The sequence below is a fragment of the Stegastes partitus genome, unplaced genomic scaffold (assembly GCF_000690725.1).
Source record: "Stegastes partitus isolate 25-593 unplaced genomic scaffold, Stegastes_partitus-1.0.2 Scaffold1005, whole genome shotgun sequence".
Lineage (NCBI taxonomy): Eukaryota > Metazoa > Chordata > Actinopteri > Pomacentridae > Stegastes > Stegastes partitus.
In genome coordinates this window covers 1-13,542 of record NW_007578736.1, presented here as the reverse complement: position 1 = coordinate 13,542, position 13,542 = coordinate 1, and the positions used below count along the sequence as shown (strand labels likewise).

The 13,542-nt window shown below is 45.4% G+C and overlaps 1 protein-coding gene across 1 annotated transcript in view; it reads right to left on the bottom strand.

Moving 5' to 3' along the window:
* adamts14 (ADAM metallopeptidase with thrombospondin type 1 motif, 14) overlaps positions 1 to 12,437 on the bottom strand; it is a 75,532-nt gene extending 63,095 nt beyond the window's left edge. The window contains exons 1-2 of the mRNA XM_008294886.1: positions 11,805 to 12,437; positions 10,982 to 11,412 (exon numbers count right to left, since the gene is read on the bottom strand). Coding sequence (XP_008293108.1) covers positions 10,982 to 11,412; positions 11,805 to 11,883 — 510 coding nt within the window. The 5' untranslated portion in view covers positions 11,884 to 12,437. The remainder of the gene's footprint in view (positions 1 to 10,981; positions 11,413 to 11,804) is intronic.
* Positions 12,438 to 13,542: the final 1,105 nt, after the last annotated feature.

The following is a 13,542-nucleotide window of genomic DNA, read 5'->3' as shown; positions in this document are numbered from 1 at the left end:
CACATTTTGCTCCTAGACTTCAATCTCGTGAAATCAAAGTGCTCGTATGTGTTTGTATCGTGGCCACCTTGTGTGCTACTGGATTTGTTTGCACCGCTTGGTCGATACAAGCATCGGTTTATGAAACAGTCACCTTAGGCTATTGTGCACCATCACCTCCCAAAAGACAACCGCATGTTACATCCAGCTTGCAGCAACAGATTGTTCGGCCACTTCAAGGCAGCAGAAACAGGCTGCGAGCACAACACTTACTCATGACCACCTTTTGAGTTGTTATCGTGAACCTGTTGACACGCGGTCGCCTTCATGTGCATCCAGCAGACAGAAAACCGTTTGGAGAATAGAAATCCTCCCCCGGCGTCTGCCTCTTTAGCTGCTAAGTGGTCCACTGTGTTCAAACGCTAGCTGCCCGGTTCAGTCCGTCTCCTGTTGTTGCTCAGGAGGTAGCTCAGAGTGAGCTTCAGTAGAAAACACCATCCTGCTGCAGCTACAGACAATGAAAGCGAACCAAAGCGGTCAAATCAGAGGCCTGAAAACGCAGCTTTGTAGAGCTGAAGGGAACTACAGTGGAGTCCAATCTGCGTATTGGTTATTACGAGTGAAAGCGGGCCATGTGAGTAAATGTAATAACATTGATTATAGACGCGGCGGCGGCTTCAGCGCTCCATCCTGGCCTACACCGGATACGCTCAGGCACGACATTGAGCGTCGGATACAGTCTGGCAGCGCTCAGGATGCATCACACAATAGTAAAGCGCATAAAACAGGACAATAGATCCACCGAGTCAGTGCACACTTCAGGTTGCGGTTGACCGACAGAAGCAGCTGGAATACCTCCTGTGTGGACCTGCACATTTTTTTCTCCACACAAAAGGTACAATGCACAACAGAACCTCTGCTTTGTCGGTCAATTATTGTATTTATCCTTTTCAGATGGCTAACCGGTGCACAACGGAGGCAGACGTTTCACAACCTGGAGTTAACCAACCTGAGCGTCTCTGTGAGAAAACAGCAAGAAGAAACTCACACAGACACAAATAAACTGTCGATGATTTTCTCTGATTTAAGATGTCTTTGTGAAAGACGTAGTAACGAGGCTTGTTGGGGAGACAGCTGGTGTAACATGATTTGCTCCAAACTCTGCAGGAACATTGTGTGAACTGTTTCTAATGAAAGCACAATGCACTAAAAAAAAAACCTCCAACATCACGGCAAACAACATATAATCCGTCGTGAGCGAAAAACAATGCTGCATCTTCTGGTTAAAAAAAAAAAATCAGTTTCTATTAATGAGCACCAACTGCACTGTGGGAGTACGCTCTCCTTCATACTCGTCACTATGGGGAAAAAAAAAAACTACTGTCCAGCCTGTCATTATCCTCATGAAGAAGGCACACCAACAAGATTTTGGCAAGAATGTGTGTATTTACAGCTGCAAAAAGAAAATCTAAATACAGTGCAGCAAACAGAACCTCGTGCCCGAAATAAAACAACCTCATCTGAAGATCCTCGGCACGCTGTCATTTGGGACTAACAATGGGAACGCTGTGAACTTCAGGGTGGACAGATGTGACAGCGAGGGCAAAGAAGAGTGAAGGAATCTCTCCAGCCCCCTGACCAGGAAATGCCAAGTAAGACATGCTCCAATACTTCCTCTGTGGTCTCTTATTTCAGCAGTGGGTGGAAAGTGAAGTCGGAGAGAGCAGCAGCGGCGGCGGCGGCGGCATCTGGAAGGGCCTACGGAGGAACCAAATGTAAACATATGTAAACTCTACGGTGAAGTCCGGGCTATAGGCGAGGACGGGAAGAGCGTTGGAGAAGTTCTGGATTCGTTTCTGTGTCGTTCAAAGCTTCGTGTCACTGAAAACTACACTTAGACCATTTCAAAATCTTGCATTTGCACGACCTACAAGGGCACCTTCTCAACTCTGATTTACATCTGAGACAATTCTAAGTCTCAGCTTTTAAAATTCAAGCTTTTCCCGTTTTAATTTAAATATCTTTGGGTTGTGGACTCTTCAACCAAACAAAAATGTGATCTGACAAAGTCAACCTGGACCTGAGGAGCTCGAGAACCGGCTGATTTTATTGCATGGTGTAGGCAAAACAATTCACTGAATATCCTTTCAGTATATGATTGCACTTTCCCCAAAAAAATCAGGAAGCAAATCACACAATGTTCCCCAAAAACAAAGCAAATAAAGTAGATTTCTGCCCAAAGTAGCGTCTGCAGAGCGTCCTGACAGGCTGCATGTTATTAAGTGACAGCTTCACTCATTCGGACGCTAACAGCTGGTCAGCAGCAGAACTCAGAGAGAAGCTGTGAAACCGGAGATATAAAAACTTATATTCTGAAAAGTGTTGCTTCGTTGACCAGTGAAAATTACACCCTCCAGCCCGGGCTCCAGCTGTGGCTCGACTCTCCTCTCACACGGTCGTAAATAAGCGAAGCCACAGTGTTGCTGTTGTTTTGGAATCCTGTCGTCGCACTTTGCACCGACGCGAGTGGCGAGAAATCAGTGGAATTCAGTATAACCGACAAATTAAAGGGAAAAAAAACCCCGAAGCCTTGGAGTGGTTTCCTCCAGCGTGACAGCGTCCTCGTTAATACAACGGGTCGCTGAATGGTTTGTTCGGTATGAGAATCATGTGAATCATACGCTGAGGCCTTCACCGAATCTTCACCAACTTAAACACCGTTGGCAGATTTTGGGCTGACGTGGTCGACACACCATCTACTGAGAGAACATGTTTTGGAAAAGTGGTGTTCATCCCTCCAGCTGAGGTCCACAGACTTGAAGAAGCGCTCAGCGGCCCAACATCTTACCTAAACAGTTTATGTTGGCTCATCTGCAGCATGTTTAAATATTATCTCATCATCACTTTGTGGCAAATGACGCTTTGTTTCCCATTTCTGAGACGCTCACATCGGAGATTTCAATCTGCGATGACGAAATGCAAAGTGAGCTTATCTGGGTCACTCGAGGTTAAGCCGATATCGCTGTCATCCGGTCGCTCCAGATCTTACAGCATGTGGTTCTGCTGTAGCTTCTCCTGCGTGTGCACTGAAAAACAGCGAGGCATCCATACAAAAAAAAAGAAAAGAAAAGGCAAATATAGGCAGGCCTTCAGCTCACCGATGCACTAAATTCCACACATCCGTAACTTTGACGGAGGATATTTACTGTATGTAATTTCAGAGCGACTCTTTCAGCTGAGCGGAGGCTGTCGGAGGCCGTCACCTGCTCCGAGCGGCGAACACACCGAGGCAAACGAGGTGAAATCACTTCGCAGCAGGAAATTGGGCTTGTTTAAATAAATGTGTCACGCGTGGATGTGCTCAGAAGGCTTGTTTCAGAAGTGGCACGGAGGAACAATGAGGTAAACAAAGGACAGGAAACAACCAAGAACGAATTAAATGAATCTCAAATGAAATATCTTCCCTACCTGTGGACATGTGATCTGTCGTCTGCATATGCAAGAAATATTGACTGATATTCAGTTCTTGTGTCTTTACGTTACGGCAGTTCAAAGATTTCAACAGCAAGCTGTAAAGTCTGGAGAGTGCATTCATTTTAGGGTCCTTTAGTGAGACGTAGTAAGAAAATCTCATTCCAAAATCCTCTCACTACACTGATAACGAAGCATCAGAACAGATTTCAGTTGTGTGTAAAGTGCGACCCAGTTTATCCGTCTAGATAACGCTGACCGATGATCTAATATCTTTGTTTATTCAATATTTCATTTTTGCAGCCTTTCATGAACACTCATTCCCACCAATAAAAGACAGGGGAGCAAAAATAGGATCTTGGAAAGTGAGTGAGGCATGTCCTCCCCCATCCCCACTGGAAATTACACCCTTGCTCACAGAGATCACAGGCCAAGCTGTTTTCCTTCACAACACTCAATCCGCATTATAACATAAAAAGAGACGTAGAAGTGGCTCATGATGGACGCAACACGGCGCCGGCATGAAAAAACCTGGTGGTCGTCCGCTGAGACGATCTGTCGGCGGCGTCCTTTATGGCGCACGACAAACAAACACAACCTAAAAATGGAACAAGTGCCCCAGGCCACGGATGCTTGAGATGCAACACGCTAGAGGAAATCAAAGTCCGGCCATCATTCCAGGAGCTCAACCTGTAATTTGTGGCAGATTGTTTGGAAACATGTAATTTTGATTCAAGGCACACTCTTTGTTGATTCACAACCCAGAGACAGAGAGTTACAAAGGTAATCCACCGTCAGCCTCTGAGATCAGGCCACGGACTCTTATTTTCATGTAAACTGCGTGACCTTTAGACATGAGGTCCATAATCTAAGTCCAGGATGAAATGACACTTCTGATGTGGTAAGACACTGGCAGCATGCGAGCTGTTGATCATACTGGATAAAAGCTGTTGCTGCAAAACCGGGAAGATCAATAAGCCAGAGGCTAAATCATGGCTCAGTGGTGCCGGACTCAGCGGGGTCGTGGGTTTGAAATAATCATATGAGACAGGTTGTGGGAGCAACGGATTACTACTTGATTCCTTTTTATCAGCTTTCAAATCTCGCCGTGCCGGGCTACAAAGGGCAACACATGGCTGGTGGTGAAGACGACGGCTACACGGAGAAAATTAGGCTCAAAATAACCGGCACGAATCTGTAAACATGCGTAGGGATCGTAATAAATCAGACGTTATGGAGGTCGGTTAAATGAAGCAGATGATTAGGAGGCTGCTGTGAGCGGGTTTTAATTGAAACTTTATATGGTTGAAAAGGCTAAAAAGGGACGATTAATACAATAATCGTTATTTTACTATCATTAGAAAGAGCAGTAAATGGAAGTAGCAGCAAGTAGTCGCAGCGTTGTTGTAATAAGAGTTGTACAAAAGAGAAAAGCGGTGGTAGAATCAAATACAAACAGTAGAGGAGAAGGTAGTTGCCCTAGACTAGTAGTACCTGAAGTACGAGTACTAATAGAGAAGAAGAAGAAGATACAGTCGTAGCATCATTAGCAGTATTAAAATCAAGTAGTAGTGGAAGAAGGAGATGTAGTAAACATAGCAGGAGGAACACCAAAGGCAAATACTGGGAGTAGAAGAGGTATTACTTGCACCAGTACCAAAGCTAAGTAGTACAGGAAGATGTAGTAACAGTAAAGGAAGTAGTAGAAGGTTGTAAAATACTTGCAGAAGAAGTGGAGGTAGTACTGCACCCATTAGTGTCAGAAGGAGTAAAGAAAGAGGTTGTCATGGCAGCGGTGGTGCTGGTAGTAAAAGTAGCTTAGTAGTTAAAAAGTACTAATGGTACTGGGAGTAGAAGCAGTTGTAGCCGTAGCGGTTCTACGAGCAGCAAAGCTTTAGTAGGAGTAGAAGAAAGACGCAATTGTAGTACCAGTAGTAGTACCAAGTAGTAGTGGAAGATCTAGTAAAAGTAGTGAGAGAAGTACCAAAGGCAAATACTGGAGGAGACGTTTCTTGGTCTAGAAGAAGAACTACTACTTGGACTAGTCCCAAACATAAGTAGGTGTAGTAATAGTTGAAGAGGTAGATATCTGCAGAGGGGTTGGAGAGGAAGCGCTGGTACTAGTGGTGGTAATAAAAAAGGAAACCAGGAGAAGATATGGTTGCACTATGCTAGAAGTGCTAGAAGTAACAGGGAAGAAGTACTCACAGTGGTACATGTATTAGTGGCAGGAGTGGTAGTTTGGTAGTTAAAAAGTAGTTATGGTACTAGCAGTAGAAGCAGTTATAGCCATGGTGTTAGAAGAAGTGGATCTATGACCAATAAAGCTTCAGTAGTAGGAGAAAAAGAAGTTGCAGTACCATGAGTACCAGTGGTGGAAGAAGTAGATGTAGTCAAAGCAGCAGATGGATTACCAAAGACAAATACTGCACCAGGAGGAAAAGATGGTTTAGTAGTGGAAGTACTAGTAGCTGTAGCAGTGGAAGAAGTATTTGTTGTACTAGTAGCATAAGTAAGTAGTAGAGGAAGATATAGTTGTAGTAGTTATTGTAGTAGCAGGAGAAGAAGAAGGTGTAGTCAGAGGAGTAGAAGTAGTATTACATGTTAAACTGTAGGCCTTTTAGCTGTAGAAGCTGTAGTAGTGATTCAGAATAATTCAGAAATAGAGCAGACGTCGTCCACAACAAAGAGTCGTAGCAGCATTTACTGTGTGTCAGTGTGTGTTTGAATGAGCACCTTTTTAGACAGACATACTGTAGCTGCTACAAATAAGGATCAGAGTGAGAGGAAATAAATCACGTCGCTGGCTGAGTTGTTGGGCTTCCACTGACGGAGCTCTTAATTTAGTGACTTCGCCTCCGTGCCAGCAGAGTACTGGAACACCGGAGGATCCTGGAATACTGGACCGGGACCAGCTCGGTGCAAAATTCCTGCAGAATTCCTGCAAACATTCATGAATAGAACAATTTAGACAGACATTTTTCCATCTCCGACGGATGGAAAACTGTCCCCCCTCACACCACCACCACCACCACCTCAAAAATAAAGTTATCCAACTGACTTCTGCCTGTTGCCGGGTGGCTCTGGCTCGTTTTAACCGATAGGCACAGAAATAGCGCTCTTCCTACCGGGGTTATCTGGCACTCGTGTTTCCATCACACATGTAATTCAATCAGGCCGTCATCTGTGCTAATTCCCAACACATGAGCAGCGGCGGTATAATCATAGCCATCACTCATCGCTCCGCAACAATAGTTCGTGCTTGTCTCGAGCTCACAGCTGTTGCCGTCTAGCAGGGGTCAGAGGAAGATATCACCGAGACGCCGGTCAGTTAGAAATCAAAATGAAACTGAAAGTGCAGGTCTGGCTTTGGGAGGCATTTCTCTGCGACCTCAGCTGACAATCTGGTGGCGCTGCGAGACCAAATATACCGACAGCAGATTAATATGCAGCTTTACTGCGTGCATGATTTATCTGTCATGAGCTTGGAATGCCGTAAATCCTGCACGTCTGGGGGAAGGGACCGAGTTATCTGTGCGAGGACGCTGTAATAGCAACGCTTATCACTGAAACTCAGTTAAAACAGCTGAAACAACTGCAAGCCGGAGAGTTAGGACTGCTGGTGTGATTGTTTCCATAAATGCACACGTCTAAAAAAGACACCAGCGCGACTGTGATATGCATCTGCCCCAGTTCAGGAGTGTTTATTCTCTACGAGGGAACCCATCAAACTACCTTTGAAGACTAAGTGCTGGTGGAAGGCCTACGTCAAGGCATCTCAAAGATCTGGCCCGCATTTGTTTTGACCCGAGCGTGCGATTGACGTCCTTATACCTTTCAAACCTGCTCCTTTCATCAGACATGATCTCCTCTGCGTCCTTCCACATCAAGCATACATGTCAGACTAAATAATTTGCCTGCGAGCCGTCTGTGCAACTTCAAATGCTCCCCGAACACCCCGGCATGCGCAGACAGGTCCGTGTTTATGTTGGCTTTGATGCAAGGAAACACATGGACAATATTCTGAAGAGTCTGACTGCAGCCTCTAAAGGGTAAGTTCACCCAAATCACAAACAAAACTTCTTCTTTTTTTCCTCCCCTCCCCACATGCACTCAGTGATAGTCAGCCTTCCAGATAGTTTTTGTTTTGCTCGCCTGGTCGCAGACATCTGCCGCCACCACAGTAAAACAGAGGTGAATGAAACGCTGCTTGCGATGGTCCAAGTTTTGGAACATGACATTTGAAGAAGTCAGCATGTCTGTCCAAATGCAGTGTCACTGAAGCCCTGCGTAACACACAGACTGCAGCGTCAGCAGTTTTACAGGGAACTTTATTCTACTGAAAGGAATATAAAAAGAAAAAAGGCATTTATTGCAATTTGGTTGAACAGACCACACCAACAACATAAAGCCCACCACACTGAGGCCTCGTCCACACGTAGCAGGTATCTCACAAAACCAAGATGTTTTGTCATCCACATGAAAACGCAGATTTACGGCATTTAAAGCGATGCTTTCAAAACCTCCGACCAAAGTGGAGATCTATGAATCCTCCGTTAATGCGTCTGCATGTAGACGTCAATAACCAGGTTTTAGGTTTGTAAACATCACTGCCTGTGACTAAATCTGTTCTTTACATCACATACGTGACCCGTGTTTACATTTGGAAACAGCGTGGACGCCCTCAGAACCGTGTTGTCTCTGGTCCAGACCCAGATACCGCTCCACGTACAAGAACACGGGCGTAGAACGATGTTAAGGACGGTAATTTTACACCACCTTGCCGTTCCACGTCTGAGTTCTCCATCAAAGATGCCGACGCTGGTTTTGGGTCAGACCACTGCCAGCTGGTGGGAGAACTTTAAAATCGTGCTCCTGGAGGAACAGCGTGATGATTTCCGTACGTCCCGGTCGTCGCTCCTGTCGTCGGAGTTCTTACATCCTCACGTAGAATACGAACGTGCTGAACAACAACGTACTAATGCGGTTTAGGGGTGGATGAATGTTTTTTCTAAAAATGAGGTGGTGTGGACGTTAGTTTTTTTCTAGACGGAGGGGGCAGGATGTTCGGTTTTACAAAAACCCTGCTGCGTGTGGACGAGGCCTGAAGAGGATTCAAATCCCCAGAAAAATCAAATTATGTTTGGTACACTGGATGAACCTGCTCAAGTCTCATCTCTGCTGAACGTGATCTGTGACTTGACTCTTATCTTTGTTACGACTCTTACTCTAACATCTTTATGCTTTTTCTGTCATTTACATTCTGAAGGAGTCCGCTGTGACAGAATTGACTTGTTATCTGCTCGCTAAAACTGGACCGGCCATCGATCTGCTGTCTCATTCCATCAATATGGTCACTGTTGTGTTCACTGCCTTGGATGACCCCAGTGTGGCCGCTCACTCACAGCGTCTCACTGTGCAGAAGGAAACACGCCGTTAGCTTGGTGTTAGCGTTTTGTCTAAATAAAGGTTGGAATTACAGCAAAGACGTGTTTGCATAATGCAGTAAATCTGCACAGTAAACTGGAGGCATCACAGCGTAACGTAACGCTCAGTGATTCTGCAGCACTGTGGGGTTTATCAGAATGTGGCTAATGGTAGCAAAATCTAGCAGAACCGACGCCAACACAACAGCAGGTACCAGCGCACACGTAGCAGAACAGGAACAAGTGCTTGCAGAATAAAAATCAGCAAAATAGAAGCAAGCAGAACGAAAGTTTGCAGAAGCGAGCAGAACATCTCTACATCTCAATATAAGTACATCTGACTTCTGCATGCGGCCTTGTTGAAAACAGAAAAACAGGAACACAGCATCCTTGTGCACCTACAGATCAACAGAATATGCAAAAACCTTTTCTGTGGTCACTGGGCTGCACAAGGCCATTGTGTCACTTGTTAAGTCACTGACGGGAACACAGCTGTCTTTCAGAAAACGACGTTGTGATTAAAGAACACAGCGAAGCATTGTCCGCACACCACAAACTGTTATTAGATTAAGAAGGCGCAGCGCTACCCATCATGACAAGATTTTCCCTTAATTTCAGCATGATTTATTCTTTTAATACGGGAATAAAAAAACCTCGGAGGATGATGACAACGACACAGTGGCGTCCATTGTTTCTTCCTTCTGTGTTGTGCTGATGCCACAAAAACCTCCTCAAGTGTCAGGAGATGAAATGTGGTTTGAGGTTAAAAAAAAAAAAGAAGCAATAATTGCTGCCAACTGGAATCAGTAAATAAAGTGTTCTCACTTTAATTAAGATTAAACTGAATCGATCCCTCACCGGGGAAAGTGCAGGACGACACAGAACCCAAAGCTCCTGAGCATAAAGGTGCTTCTCAGTCGGAGGGTTTCAGAAGCTCCTGGGTCACGAGGTTATCTCCACCGCCGTGTCATTTCTGTCAGAAAATCTCAGGCCAGCCTCCGTTCGGTCAACCTGCCAATTCGAGCGTCACGTGTTGTTTGGAAATTCACTCTAATTTGCTCGACTGCAAACACCCATTAGTGGCTGGACTCCCGACGCGCCGCTCTGCCGCGGCACAGCGCCGCTTGAAAGGCCACGATGACCCTCAGCTGAACGCGTTAGAGCAGAATGAGGAGTAGATTTGGTGGTAATGAAGGACATGCAACCCCACAGAGGAAGAAGCAGGTCACTTCTGAAGTGGTTTCACTCTAGTAGACTTCATTACCAGCAGTGACATGGAGCCAGACGGATGCCTCAAGTGGAGGTCCATCGTTTCCATTTTTTATTTTTTTTACTGCATTTCAAAGCAAACACTCATATGAAGGGTACATATATTCCTTCTTAGGGTTGTGGACCAACAGCATTACCTTTTCATATAGATTTTTAGCCATTTCTAGCTATTAAAGCTGCACTAAACGACATTCTCAGTCTAAAAATGGACCAACATGTCGCCTACTGACAGGCTCCCATCAGCTCTGTGCAGCGCTGAGGCAGGTTTAAGTAAAGCGACACCGGCATAGTGCACACTCAGCAAATGATCCAATGGTTTGAAGAAATATGAAAGGATTCAGACACAGCTGCCAGATTCAACAATGGACTAATTACCCATCATCAGCTCTGGAGCACTTGCCTGTTCTTTTATTGGCAGCCTGAGGAGCTCTTAACTACCAGAAGAGCTGCTTCCAGGCTCTCCACCTGCCCCATGCATCTGCTGGCACGTGGGGAGTTTAAGAAAAATGTATGAAAGGTCCACAGATACAAAGCATACGGATGTGCAGCATAGAAGTTAGGCTGCAGGAGCGGTTTGATGAGCACCTGAGGGTGCTGTCATGTTGATATGACTGCAGTTTCTCTACAGCAGATCGAACTACAAGCTTTGAATCACCTTTCAATGCTCAACAGACGGATTTCAGCTGGAGCGCTGCTTTAATGCAGGTCTTATGTAAGCTTCTGATGCATGTGGAAGTAAAAAATAAGAATGAATGTGAATGAATAAAAGAGAAAAAAGCACATTTCCTGCTGCTGCATCATCAGACCAGCGTTCAGAGTGTGCATCAGTCACTTACCAGTCCGTCACAGTTGCTGATGGCCACAGAGGCCTCCGGCATGTCGCTCACGTCCCCGGTGAAAACACAGTCCCCGTGGATCCGCTCCTTGGCCTTTTCCTCAAAGTCCTCTTGCCATTCCACAAAAGCCCGCGGGGCCACCAGCCTCCTGTTGGCCCTCAGGCGGAGGTGCAGCTCCTTCCCAAACACAGTGACATTGAAAAACAAGTGCTGAGCCGAGGCAGGGGTGACTGAGGGCATCTCGGGGGCACCGCGGGCCACCCTTCTTCTGCTGCCAAAGGCTGAGGTGGCATCAGTAGCGGCGGCGGCGGCGGCAGCAGCACCTTTACTTCCACTTCCAGCAGAGACCACGTGAGAAATGTACCGGCCACGGGAGTCTGTGCTGAATGGCACGATAAGACCATATTCACTTAACTTTCCAGAGAGTTTTTCTGATGGGACAGATAGTGTCAAGTGAGAATCACGTTCACAGAGCTGTGCCAAGAAAGTTCCTACAAAGCTGGATCATTACAGAGACATGCAGCACTGAGAAAAATATGGTAAATATGATTCTATATGGCACACAGAGGCATCGGAGCATGAATGTTCTCTTTATGAAAAGTAAAATATAGCCTAGAGTGGAAATCCAGCAACACCCTGTATTGATTTGGTTCATCCGGAACAGTAAAGGCTGTCAGATTATTATGTTCATCCATCAGTAAGCACAAAGCTTCATTTCAAATCATTACTTCTAGACTGTTAGACTTTGCTGTGCAGTTTTCTAAAGACATGGCAAAAAAAATAAATAAATAAATAGAAAGGGGAGATTAAGTGGATTACTCACCATGCGTCTCTGCAGCCAAAATATGCTCCAAAAAGACTTGACTGAGTGAAAAGCACATCAATAAATACATAGAATCCATAGCGAGGGCTTGTGTTGTGAGAGCTGCCACTTCAGCGCTAACTTTTCCTTTCTGTTGTAAACTCTGAGCAGAGTCCTTCCTCCTGAAAAACGCACAAACTGCAGGAGAAAAAAGTCCTCAGAGCTGAGCTCCAGCGGGGCGGCCGGGCATTTCTGAGCGTTTCCCCTCTTAGACGCCAAACTGACGGATACTCACAAGTTGTTTCCAATCTTTTGGCCTGCGTTGAACTGCATAGACCAAGACTGCCCCATCCATTTAGGGAGCTGGAGAGGGGGGATATCTGGGGTGCTGATGACGACAACTCCCCGGTAAAAACCGGGACGGTTTTGGAAGAAGTAGTCCACTTCTTTTCTTTTTTTTTCTTTCTTTCTTTATCTCCTCTTCCTTCCTTAGATAACTTTTAAAAAGGCAGGACACCGAGTTAACGCACGCCTACGCTGAAGGGGAAAAAAAAAAAAAAAAAAACTTGGAAGGGTTCAAATAAAGTGTGCAGAGACAGAGTGTCCCGCTGGTGAAACATCTGCCGTCCAGTCGTGCACCATTACGCACCAGTGGTTCGGCTGCGGAACTCACAACTGCTCAAGTTGAAGCCGCTGCCAGCCAACAGTGGGAGCCACGAGACAGCCACATATTCAGCCAAGCGATCCTTTTTTTTCCTTAAACCAAAAAAAAAAAAAAAAAGACAAACTGAACGTTATATCATCATATTATGCGAGAAGGGGAAAAAAATATCCACCTCCACAGCTGATTTTCACTCGTAAACTCTTTTAATCTTCCTCTAAAAACTCCCAAAACGCCAGATGCGAGGTAATAAGTCACAGAGGATGTGTTTACACTGGTCCACAAACACATGTTAGTGATAACACGGCCGTAAATCCAGGAGAGGCGTCGGAGCGTCACTGGAGATCACACAAAGGCAACAAGGCGCTGTCAGAACACACAAACACACAGGAAATATAAAAATAAGGACAAGTTCTAATGTAGAAACACAAGAAAGAAAAAATATAGATACAGACAAATTAAAGGAAAAACCTGTTATGGTTCTGTTCTGGTGAGCTGCATGATGTAATCATAATAATAATAATAATAATAATATCAGTCCTGCTATGTGACATGTTAGAAGTCCAGAGGTGACTCAAAATGATTTAAGCAGATTTTTAAGAGGATTCTGGGTTGGGGCTCGGGTGGCAGGAGCTTCAGCTGGAGAGCCTTTAAATGCAAACAGTGGCTGAAGTGACATCTGTGTTTAAATCTACAATAAAAAGACATCAGTAAACATGGTCAGAGCGTGTGGTCAGTGGGGCTGCAGTGCATTCACTCCTCACTGAAGAGATGAAAGCACATTTGAAAGTTCAGTGGTTCCCAAAACCATCGGCAGCGGGCCACAGAGATGTAGGAAAAAAAGTCTTATGAGTCATTCTGCTCCATGTTTTGAACACGTGGGCGACTGAATGTCTGACGTACGTCGAGGCCTGAATGCCTCCCCTCACCCCTGTTAGAGGGAAGTATCGCTGCCAATCAATACCAAGCTGTTCTGTGGATCACCTTCATCCTGTCATGAAAGACGGAGGTGGTCTCTTCCAGGATGACAATGCCGCCACCCAAAGAGCATGAAAGGTCACTGGATGGTTTGATGGCTTTAATATGACGTGAATCATG